A 13,195-nucleotide genomic window follows, 5' to 3' on the forward strand; every position below is an offset into this window, starting at 1 on the left:
TATCATATTTGCTTTGTTTTGCTTTGATATTCAATCTAAATTGATTTTATATTACATTAGAATAAAATTTAATATTTTTATTTGAAAACTGAACAGAATAGAATAATGTTCAACCACATAACAACCGTGTAATTTTTTTTAAAAACCATTAAATCATGGCAGTTGGTAACTTAGAAAACAAGTGACAAGTTGACCAATTATACTTCCCACTTATTAAGAGGAACAAAGAGTTATAAGTTATAACCATATTTATATTTAAATAAGTATAAATTTCCATAGAAATTTTAATTCATAATAATAAGAGATTATAAAAACTAATTAATAATAAATACTCAAGAGAGGTGACTATAAAAATATATAAAAAATATTTAAAACTAATTATAGAAGTGAACTAATTCTAAAATTATATCAAACAAATACACAACTCATCTTTATTACATTATTACTTACACTATTATTTGGTCAAGCATTAACTAAGTTATGTGTTTGTTTACTAGTAACCTTTTGTTCCTTTTCATATATATATATATATATTAGTTATTAAGTAAGAAATAATGGAAACTAATTAATAATAAATATTTTGGAAAATAACTATAAAAATATTGAGAAAAATTAGTTTAAAAATAGATATTTAAGTCAAATTAAATATAAAAACATATAAACACAAAGACTAACTCGTTTTTGTTAAATTATTATTTAATCAAATATTAAATAAGTTCGTTCACGACGAATCATTGTATTTATATCCCTATTTCAACCTATATATTTATTTATAAGAAAACTTTGATTATATATATGTATATATTAAATATCTTATTAAATACTTTCTTTTAAGACAGCATATATGCTTATTCTTATGCATAAAATTCTTTAATTTATGTAAATTATTATTTATTTATATCTCTTTAATAGATATTAAAATTGTCTAAATAATGTTTAGATAAAACTGTGTCATGGAATTAAATGCGTCTAAATAATAATTTTAAATGATTAATTTCATAAAAATCATGTGTTTTTATATTTAAAGGGCCCACTGTTCGAAATATAATATAACAACATACTATATATAAAAGTGAAATGAAAATTTATTTCATTCAATATTTATATCACAATATTTATTTTAAATATTTGATACATTTTAAAATAGCACTATTTTTTTGTTGAAAGAGTGTAAATAATCAATAAATATAATTTTTTTAATTGAAATATAAACTCAACATTCAAATAGTAATTTTTTTCTTAATTTGAATTTCAAATGAACTTCACACTAATTATCATTATACTTTGAAAACACTCACATTCAAGAAAAAAATATAAAAATAATCTTATCGCATTTCCAAAAAGCCAAAACTAGCATGTGTGCAGGTAGGGTCGAGTTTCTGATTGTTTTTACATTTTGGGAAAATTCGATTCACTAACCGTTCAAATGAAACAAATATTTGCCGATAAAACAGGATGAAGACAAGTGGATGTCGTGTATAACACGAAAACGAAACTCGTGTGAGCACGAGGCTTACCATAGACCCATCAACAATTTCCCTTTCCCGCCGCTTCACACACTATGTCACTCCCAAACTGAAAATTCTGTTAATCCTTCCTTCAAATTCATCTCCTCCATCTTAACACAGCACAACCAAACCAATAATCAATTCATGATATCACTGTCACGGTGTCCATGCCCTTGAAAAGCTTTATCCGGCGGAGACTATTGTCTCTGCTCCAGCCATGGCTCCGAGAAGAGCCTCACCTTGATCTCCAATTAGGTTTCCTCTACTCTCTCGCCGTTCTCACCAACCTCAGCTTCGACGTTTCCTCTCTTAACCTCCTCTTCGGCGCTCCCGCGTTCTTGTTCATCAAGAATCTCACCGTCGATCGCATCACCTTTCGATTCTCCCCCTGGTTCCCTCCGGCCTTCACAATCGAACTTCACGGCGTGCGCATAGTGCAATCGTTCGAGTAATCAAACACTATCAGCTCTATTTATTTATTATTTTTTTCCTTAACAGTTGATGTAACCGTTTTGTTTGAAGGAAGCCGGAAGCCGAGGAATGCGTGGCCCGGTTGCGAAATTCGAAGTATGATTATTCAGATTATCTTCGAAAAAATCTCTCGGAACTTGACCCAGAGGTAAGGAATGCACTTCTCCGAGTCTGAATTTACCACTCTTACTGAGGTTGATGACGAGTGTTAGTCTTGATGAGGTTCTTTATTGGTCTGGTAACGAATTTGATCACAAATTAAATGAGATTAGATCTTAAGAATGATTTATTTAGTTCTTATCAGTTGCTTTATCTGGTAGGATGGTACTTTGTCTTGTTTGATTGTATTATTAAGATATTTGGTAGAATTATTACTTAAAATCACTGGTTTTATCAGTTTTATTTGAGATTGATTTTGAAGTTTCAGGATGCTCCGGTGACTGTAGGGATAATAAAATGCGTGGTTCTTTTTCTACTCTGACAATATACTGTGGAGAACAAGCTTTCTAAGTAATAAGATAAAACAGACTTCCTAACTGTTTTTTTGAGTTTAACAATGTTAGGGAAGAAACCACTCACAGGGAAAGGAACCTATAAGAGGATTACAGAAAATAATACTTTGTATTAATGATTCAAAATTGTATATGCACATAAGTGCAACATTTGCATATACACACTCTCTATTCTATACAAACATAAGAGGTTCCTTTTATACCATACTAACAAAGACACTAACACCCTTTTTAACTGTCTACCAGCTTCTGTGACTTAAGCTACAACTATTTACACTCCCGTTTGATTTAAATCATGCCTACAAAAACCATACCAAGTCTTTCCTTCAGTTCTTCAAATCTTTTGCAGATTTGATGTATGTGAACAACTTAATTCCTGCAACTTCTTCTAATTTGGGTTCATCCATCAAAATCTCAAGCCAAATAGCTCAGCAAGCACTTGTGATTGATATATGTTTTGATTCTTAAAGAGGCACATGCCCAAGCTGCTGATTTTTTGTTTTTTTGCTTCCCCATGCTGATTTAATCTGTTCAATATAATAAATTATGGTGTTAACTGTCACTGGTTACCTTTTGTATTAATTGTAGGGCTGTTCATTGCATCACATTTTGGAGAAGATCTTATTTGCTGTTTCTGAGAAAAAAAATTTAACAATATCTTTTTGGAATCTCATTTTGAAAAACTGTCATCTAGTGGCACATCACATTCATGTGGAGGTTCAATTGCCAATCTTAAATGACGAGTTTATGTTTTTTGGGGAAATAATTGAGTTTAGTGCAAGATCTAAATGTGTGGATCAAAACTGTCTTCTTAGAGGTTTTCTTGGTACAATTTTTATTCCAACGAAAGAGAACACTGTTATATTAAAAGGCGATGGATTCAGGGTCAGATTAATTGGAAAAAATTCCACAGACCATGCTTTGGTTTCTTCTGATGTGAAAATTTATATTAAATTCAGAGATCTTAAGCTGGTAAATTGCACTCTCTGTATTCCAGAACTGGCTACTTCAGTATCTCCAGATGGCATTTCTGCATGTCTACTTTTTCACAAATTGCTATCTAACAAGTACAATCATTCTAGAAGTGCTGGAGAATTATGGAAAATAGCTGCCAGCAGAATTGGCCATGTGGCTGTAACTCATAGGTTGTCATTATATAGATTAGTTGGAGTTATAGGTCAATGGATAAATTACCTAAATGCTTATGAGAATATCTTGCTGTTATTTGGATATTCTACTAGCTGCACATGGAAAAAGTTCATTTCTAAAATGTCTCATAATAAACTGCTTTTAAGTTCTGCTAGACATCATTGGGAGTTGATCTCTGACATTGAGAAAAAGTTGCCTATTGAAGGCATATCGCTGGCAAGGAGAATAGCCCGTCACAGAGCAGCATTGAAGTTTTCAATTAATTGTCACGAGGAATTTGCTACTACAAATAAATTTTTTCGTCCTTTTCTTTTTATTCTGGGATTTATGTGGAAAGTGATCTCTATGACTATCCATTGTCTAGCAAATATATTTTCTGGGAAAAGAATAGTGCAGGATTCAGATATTGATGGACGTTGTTTAGATTCGTTGGAAAGTCTTATTGAAGACGCTTGTCAAATTTATTGTCTTACCATCAACTTTGGGAAAATCATAATGACAGTTTCCAAAATCAACAATAGTCATCCATCTGTATACGAAAAGTTACAGTCACCTGCTGGGATTGTCTGCTCAAATGTCCTTTCGATATGTTTTTGTATTGATGCTTTGTTATTAGTATCTGTAGATGATATTTTTGAGCAGAAAGTCTTTCTATCATGTGGGCAAATGAAGGTTGAATCTACACCTCCGACAATGTCAGCGGATGCATGTACAGTGAATGAACTTAGTTCAGCCAAAGGAAATGAAATTGGAGGTGTGAATCGAAGGGAATCTATTATGTGGGTTGCACCTGCCAAAATATTTCTTCTCTCAGAAATTGATGCAGGCCAAACTGAAGATTCTTGTGATGCTTATATTGAAAGCTTCATGGAAAAGTTGTCCATGAGTTGGAAAAGAGTTTGCAGAAAACTGAATGAAAATGAGATTGAGTATTCTGAAAACCCATGCCTTCTCTCTAAGGTTGAGATATCTTCCACGTGCCAAGACCATAAGAATCCAAATTTTGGATTTTGTGAATGTGGTTTAATGCTAGGGAAATTAAATTTAGTTTTGAGTCATTCTTCAGTATCATTGCTGTCTCTAGTTCTTGGTAAGATCGAACATGGTATTTACTGGGAGGACAGCAGGGAAGTGTCCATTGGTTCAGATTTTACTGACAGAGCTGAAATTGCTTGGGCTGACAAATATGACTGTTATTCCAAAGAATTGATTATGATCTTGCTTCAAAAGCTTCCAGAGAAACACATTAATTTTGGAGTATTTTTTGATGGTCTTTCTGTTAGATTTTCACACAGAAGGGAGGCCAATCAAGAGATTGATGACATTATCAGTCGGGACAATTTTGATCTCACTTTTGATTTCCATGAGATTAAAGGGGTTGTCAGTACATCTTCATTTGATATGATACCATTGACAGGTCAATTGGGGCATGGCAATGCTAAATCAGAGTGTGTTAAATTGGAGCCTCGGGTGATTGAAATTCCAAAACCAAATAATGGTAAATATTCATCCTCAGGAAAAGTTTCAATACATTCCTTCCTTCATCTAAATGGCACAAATGCTTGCTTGGAGAAACCAGAAGAAAACCATCCGATTCAACTTTTTCTATTGAAGCCAATTACCGTCCATATATTGTCCTTTAGGTAGGATCTTTGGATACAGGCTGATACTTTGTTTAATTATCAACTTCCTCTATTTTATGTGATGCTTTCTTATGTGTTCTTGACATTTTAATTTCTGGTTTGAATTAAATATTAAAAAGTGTCGAACACGTTTTTATTATGTTCTTGTGTATCATGAACTGTGATAAGTTGATATATGTGATGGCTAGCATATTGGTCATGATGGTGACTTAATTTGATTAGGTCTGGTTTTTCACCCCTAGATGGAAGCTCTATTAGTCCTATCATCTTGAGTTTCTCTTTTTTGTGTTTTGGTACTTTTTGTTTTCCAAATTAAACTCATGCTAAGGGAAATAGTAAGTTTTTCTCAAATTTTAGGTAGCTTGGCAGTTGGCGGTTACGGAATAAGTCTGCTGATGGATTACCAACTGAAATTGATGTTAAGTTTAATATGATTAAACACAACATTTTTGAGACCACATTGAAAATGCTTGAGAAACTCCTTAAGAGAATGAAATCTACCCAAATTGCCAAATACAGACACAATATCTTCCTCAAAACCCCTACTTATTTTCTAGGAATCCATAACTTCTACACATCACTCACCTGCATACTTAGACACACAACTGCTGCTTAATTGTCTTGCAGATTTAAGTACATAACACTACATAACCATGCTGCCTTATTAAATACTATAGTTCTGCATTATTAAACACATTTTTGTCCTTAGTGACTGCCACCCAGCAGAGTCCTTATAGGTGGTTGATTAGACTCTTGAGAATTGAGTCCCGCAATTTGGTTTAACTAGAGCCATGTAAGGAAATAAAGAATTATTTTATTATTAACAATCAAACCAATTACATTCTCATAATCTCTATTTGTAATAGTCAAATCCTTTAAAATAAGGAAATAAAAATATGCTGAAATGAATAGGAAGATTCTGAAAATATTTTTTCCGAATTACTATGGAGATTGAGAATATTTATCCTAATAATATGCTATTTACAACACTATCCTCAAGTTTGTAAATGGATATCAATCATTTTCAACTTGCCCACAAGATCTTGAAATCTATCCTAAGGAGGCCCTTTAGTGAAAATGTATGATATTTGAAGTCTTGTAAGGACATGGGTTGTAACCACTATGTCCTTGTTAAGATTATCTTTGATAGTGTTTGTCAATTTCAATATGTTTGTTCCTATCGTGTTGGATTGAATTATAGTAACAAAACCTACATAGATTGCATTGACATATATCTTATCGGTCAAAGTGTCTTCTTTCCTGAATAGCAGCCCGTTTCTTGGGCCGGACTTCAAACAATGCAGAATTTTGTCAACTTCTTGCATGTGTCTTTCTCTTGGATCATGCATACACTGACTTACCATAGTAATTGTATAAGCAATGTTTGGTCTTGTGAAAAATAGATAAATAAGTTTTTCTACCAATCTCAAGAGAGCTCTTTTCACTTCCAATTTCATGATTTTGTTTAATTGGAACTCCTGAGGTTTTACGTACTAGCTTACTTGTTTCTTTGAGAAGATCAAGTACATATCTATTTTGGGAGATGAAATCCCTTTTTTGTAATTATTAAGAAGTGAACTTTAAGTCTAACTCAACCTTAAAAAACCGGTTCAAAAGGTCTTTATCTCTAATTAATGTCGGATCTTCAACACACCCCTTCACGTCGAGACTTGCTAGCTCGTGTGTGGGGCTATATAATGGGTGGCCCGATAGCGGGTGACGTGATCAGTCCAACAAACTCTCATTAGGATGGACTCTATATGGCTCTGATACCATATTATACATCAACTAGAGACAAAGACATTTTCATAGTAGTTAGGCTTAAAATCCACTTAATATGATATTAGACTCATTTAGAGTCTATCCTAGCGAGAGTTTGTTAGGCTTATCAGGCCGCTCGCTATCGACCACCTATAAATATATAGTCCCACACACTAGCTGGAGGGTATTGGTGTGAGGAGGGTGTGCTGGAGATCCCACATCAACTAGAGATAAAGACATTTCATAGTATATAAATGAGTGCAAACCTCATCTTATGAGCCGGTTTTGTAAGATTGAGTTAGATTTAAAGTCCACTTCTTAATAGTAATAAACAACTTTTATACAAAGAAATACTTGAGTTTTCGCAAGTCTTTCATTTCAAAGAATAACTTGTATTAATAGTAATAAAAAATTCAATCTTGTTTGAAAATATTTGAAAATAGGAAGCAAATTGATAAAACATTGTAGTTTAATTTAGGTAAAAACAAAATGTTTTCTTGAAGTGAAAGAGGCCGTGTTAGACTAGCTCTATGTTACTTTGGACTTCACTTTATGTGATTTATGTGGTTTTTTGATGAATAAATACATTTTCATCTTGATAAGAAAGAAATTCTTCTGAGTAAAGAGAGGGCAAAGATATGATTTGATTACATTAAGTAGAGAAATATGATATGATTTGATATGGAAATATCTTCCCAAATATTTCCCATTATTCGATATTGATTTTGGATTATTTTATCTCTTTTTCATTATAAATAAGAATACTTTTGGATGTACACAAGTCATAGAATTCATTATGTTCCTTCTCGGTTTCTCTTTTCTCATCCTTTATGATTTATTTTGTCACTAATCCTTTCAACAATGATGATTACTAAGATAAATGGCAATAAATTTTGAAGATTCACAAGCCTTTCGTTGCAATTTCCTCTACTATCCATGATACAGAACTGGACCAGAGTTATAGTAGAACTGTTAGAAGAGAAAAATAAATGTTTTCTGGGTATGTTTGAGTGATTATTGCACCCAGCAGAATGGATTTATTTATATACAAGAGAATTACAAAGATGATTAATGCAAAAAAAGAAAAACAATGAGAGAAAAATTAAGATACCACTACTTCCTATGATGTCTTGGACCTAGCTATACCAATTACCAAGGCAACTTTGAAAAATAAATATTAAAGGAGTTCTTGTTCTTATTTCCAGAAGTCTACCTCTAGCTGAAGGATAAATGTTTTCATTCCCAGCTTGCATACAATTCTTTCGAATACTGAACTGCATAATCATTTGGTAAGAATATTTGGGAGTTGATTTTGTGACCTCTTGGAGTTGCTTTTCTAACTACTGTTTTTTTTGGAGCTCAATTTTTATTTATTTTTTAATTAGTTGGAAAGTAAATTATTTTCTTGTAACGAGCTAAAGCTTAGTAAGTTTAATCTTGAGGGGGAGTGATTGAAATATAAGGAATATCTGAAGATATTATCTTATAATATTATAGAGTATGTTAGATGATATCTTAAGATTTATTCTTCATTTATATTTTGCTCTATTTCCTCTTTTAATTAGGGTCTTTATAAATACGAATATCTTATTAGAATGACATTTATTAGAATATGAATTATAGGTAGATGATATTATGTATATAGGAATAAAGTCTCTCATAATTTTTATATTTTTTGTAATTAACTTATATTAAATGGACTCTGTTTTGTAGTTCACATACATAGTTTTTATTATCTTTTACAATTATTTTTCTTCTAACATTTACTATTGTTTATATTGCAGGGATTGCATTTATTCCTTGAGCACAACAATGTCTGCCTTTTCAGCTGCTTGTAACATAACAGCTGAAGGATTCATCGTGTTGTCATTTTTGGACGAGGTCTATATGATATATAAGGTGGATATCTTTTCTCCCTATTTAGGTCTAATGATATTTATTTTGTTGGATAGATACATGAATAACTTCATTGTCTGAGTGTTATTAAATATTTCTTAGTATTTATCAAGTGATAAGTTAGTACTATTCTTTATTGTTAAAATAAGAGAGAAGCATAGGTTGAATCCTATTGTGTATGTGGAGCACACAAGGTTATGCATTTATAAATAAGAAAATAAAAAAAGATGGGCCTAAGCCCATTATGTCTAATACTCCCCCTCAAGCTGGGGCATATAAGTCATATGTACCAAGCTTGTTACAATTCTAGGTCCACCTAATGATTTAGTAAAAATATATGCTAGTTGATCATTAGAGTTAACAAACTCAGTCTTGTTATCTCCATATACAATTTTTTTCTGAATAAAATGACAATTAATCTGAATATGTTTGGTCCTTTCATTAAAGATGGGATTTGAGCTAATATGAAGAACAACTTGATTGTCACACATAAGTGTGATTTGAGTGACCTCTCCAAATTTTGACTTTTAAGTAACTGTTTAAGCCAAATAAGCTCATAAGTAGCTAAGGCTATACCTCTATATTCTGCTTTTGCAATAAATCTTGCCACAAAATTTTGTTTCTTAGTCTTCCAAAAGATCAAATTATCACCAATGGAGACACACTATCTATAAGTGGATCTCCTATTAGAAGGAGAGCATGTCCAATTGGCCTTTGAATAACATACAACTTTAGTGTGATTATTGTGTCCATACAACAAACCTTTTCCCGGAGGACCTTTAATGTACTTTTAATTTACGAATCACAACATTCCAATGATTTGCACATGGAGAATTAAGAAATTGGCTCACCACACTAACTGCAAAGGAAATGTCGGGACGAGTAACGGTAAGATAGTTAAGTTTTCCAACTAATCTTCTGTACTTCTCAGGATCTGAGCATGACTCCCCTTGATTAGGTAGGAGTTTGACATTGGGATCCATGGGTGTGTCAACAAACTTTGAATTCATTAACCCACTTTCCTCCAAAATATCCAATGCATACTTCCTTTGGGAGATAACAATTCCATTGTTGAATTGTGCCACCATAATCCCCTAGAAATATCTATGTTTGCCGACGTCTTTGGTCTGAAAGTGGTGACAAATGTGTTGCTTTACCAACGAGATGTCATGGTGATCATTGCCTGTAAGTACAATAATTCTACTGAATAAATACACCCAACACTCGAGTGATGATAAAATACTGAATGATGTACCTCACTATGAGTCATACCAAATTGTTGAACAATTTCTTTGAAAAAGGTTTGAAATATAGGAAACAACTCAGAATGATTTTTCATTAAAAACAACCAAGTACATCTTAAATAATCATCAATAAAAGTCACAAAGTACTAAATGCTAAATTGGACTTAACACGACTTGGTTCCCAAATGTCAGAGTGAAGCATGTTGTGAGACACTACTAGGAAAATAACTACGAATGTTGTAGATGACATCAATTGTTCCAATGCAAAGGCCAGGTGGGCTAAGTCACTGTTGAATCTCAGCGTTTGCGCCCTAACTATGAGCTATAGTTTTTGGCTCAGTGATAAAGGCTTGATCCAACATGTAAATGATCTGTTTGGAAGTGACACCTGTTATGAACTTAAGGTAAGTTGCCTACAATGATGGCTAGGCACAAGAGGGTCCTACTCCGGAGGTGGGGTACATAATTGGTCAGCAGCAAGGGCTGAGAACAGTTGAAAATAGGCTCCTAGATTGGGAATGATGATGTCAACTTTAATGAATAGTTTCTTGATATCATTTATGGATATTAAAATTGTGCCAGACATTATATTTATAGGTTTAGCAATATGCTCACTCTCCTTAAGCAAGACAAAATTTTTTAATTGCTAACTAAGAATCAGCTGTCCTTTTCAATAATTATGGTATAGCTAGTGCAGGACTTCAAAACTACATGGTTGTTTTGTTTTCCTTTTGCTTTCTGTGCAACAAAATATTTAAGAAATGCAATTCTGTGCTAATTTATGCATGTACATTACCAAATAATGACTAAAGGATATTTTTCTCTATTGTCAGGCAGTTGCAAGTTTGTCTTCTGAAGTGTGTTATCTGTTTAGTAGTAGTTCTGGCGATACTGATATCATGCATCCTGAAATTATGAAACAAGAATCATTGTTCGCAGCACCTGATATAAGTGAGACAACTAACAGAAGGGCTTTACTGAGAAATAATGTCTGCCCTTTTTTTATTAATGTGAATTGCAGATTTAAGTCTATGGAGATTGTTCTTCATAATTCTAGGACAAGTGATGGTTTACAGAGTTTTGCTACTAATTTTCACTCATTAACTGGCAACAAAATGGCTGTGCATAAGTTGCCTGACCGTGGAATTTGGATGTTGGTTCAGCACACAACTATTGAAATATTGTGCGAAGAAAGGAAAATGGATCTCCTCACTGATTTATCAGGAATCTTTTCTTTTGTTTTTGAATATAATAATTCAATTGGAACCGATATTGATCATATTGTACCTGACAGTTTACTACTGCAGTCTATTAATTGCTTACATGAAATATCTATCTCTGGTTTCTCGTTTACTTTAAGCTTGGGTCTTGTTCAAAATGCTCCGTCTTCAGGAACTGCAGGAAAAACATTTGGTAGTTGTAATGGAAATTCTTCTTACTTTGTACAAGAAACTAGTTTGACAGCCTTTGAAAGTGCAAGTGATCTATCTCCACAATCAGTTCTAAAAATGGGGTCTCCATCAAAGGCCAGTGTCCCAGCTTCAACAAATCACTGGTTACTAATGGATGTTGCAGTAAGTAGTATCTTTATAGGGAGATCCTCATTGAAGAGTGAACTGATTCAAGCACATGAATTGAATAAGCTTCTGTTTTTGCTTTCAATTGGTGGAGAATTTCATATGATATCCTGGGAGATTCAGGTAATTATTTAAGGAGCTAGAAAGGGAAATATAATCTCGCAGGCATGTTCCTGCATCTTTCATTTGCCCTTTGTATTACAAATTGAATCTCAGGGACTTTATCTTTTTTACAGATGAAGCTATATTCTGTGTCAGGATTTAAGTTATACAACTTGTCATACTAAAATATTAATGGTATTGAGCAGGGTGGATTCATTTTTCTTGAAACAACATCTTTGCCAATGGCCATGGATAGCTATTCTTCATATCTTTGCTATATTGGCAATCTCACTTCTGATGCAAAACAACCTAAAATAGGCATCAAGAAGGAAGAGAATGCCAGAGAGAACTATACTTCAGATGATGTTATTGATCACAGAGCAATTAGCACTTCTCAACAAGCTGCAAGTAGATTGCCAGAAGCATGTGACTTTTCTTTGTCTCACTTTGATTTTGTTTTAGCACATGAAAATGAATCTGGTACATAATCTCTACTCTAGTTTTGTAGTGTAACTGTATATTTTTTTCCCAAATATAATACAATTCAGTGCTGCAGGTTGTATCCAAGAAATTGTAGTAGAGGTTGACATCCATATGAATTTTGAATTGGCAACTACTGGGAGAAAATTAACAATTGACCTTTCTCGTTTATCAATCCTATCTCAAACTATTCAAAGGAGAATGGAAGATGAATCAGCAATTCCCCATTTTTCTTCCGTCACATCAAAAGATTTGTCATCTTTGCATGCTTCAGGAGATCCTCTTTCAGGATTTCATAACTTTTGTGAATTGAACTCAATCAGTGATGCAAGTAGTTCAAAAAACACTCTTCCTGTTCAGATAATTAGTCATGAGAACCAAATTTTGAAAAACTTAAGAGCTTTCCTGTCACTGGAGAGGCCAGATAATGGCGATATGCATTTGTCTCAGTGTTGGTTTGGCATTGGTTCTCTTTTAGGTTTTGATATTACACTTTCTATATCTGAAATACAGGTGAGCTTATAGTATTATTAATTTATTAAATATTTAGTCAGTAGTTGTCCCTGCTACTTTGTTTTTTCAATCAAATTTGTCAGCCTTTTGTCAATGCTGCATGCACTGCTTCTATTGCTACAATTGTTCTAACTTATGTTTTGTTATGACCATATGCCAGACAATTATGTCAATGTCCTCTTCACTCTCTGAGATAGCCAGTCAGAATGCAATAAAAAAATTGGAGAGAAATCATTGGTCTTCTATCCATGATGTTGACAATTGTTTGGAAGCAGTGATTCCTGATGGTACTCAGACTCCAGCTATATGTTATCTGTTTATAATCTTCTGTGAAATCTC

The 13,195-nt window shown here is 33.0% G+C and overlaps 1 protein-coding gene across 1 annotated transcript in view; it reads left to right on the forward strand.

Moving 5' to 3' along the window:
- Positions 1–1,474: 1,474 nt before the first annotated feature.
- Positions 1,475–13,195, forward strand: part of LOC137808352 (vacuolar protein sorting-associated protein, putative (DUF1162)) — a 43,106-nt gene continuing 31,385 nt past the window's right edge. Inside the window, 8 exon segments of the mRNA XM_090299727.1 lie at positions 1,475–1,956; positions 2,031–2,127; positions 3,080–5,283; positions 8,829–8,943; positions 11,018–11,884; positions 12,070–12,343; positions 12,420–12,856; positions 13,017–13,143. Coding sequence (XP_090155853.1) covers positions 1,676–1,956; positions 2,031–2,127; positions 3,080–5,283; positions 8,829–8,943; positions 11,018–11,884; positions 12,070–12,343; positions 12,420–12,856; positions 13,017–13,143 — 4,402 coding nt within the window. The 5' untranslated portion in view covers positions 1,475–1,675.

Source organism: Phaseolus vulgaris, chromosome 3 (assembly GCF_051622355.1).
Source record: "Phaseolus vulgaris cultivar YP4 chromosome 3, ASM5162235v1, whole genome shotgun sequence".
Classification (NCBI taxonomy): domain Eukaryota; kingdom Viridiplantae; phylum Streptophyta; class Magnoliopsida; order Fabales; family Fabaceae; genus Phaseolus; species Phaseolus vulgaris.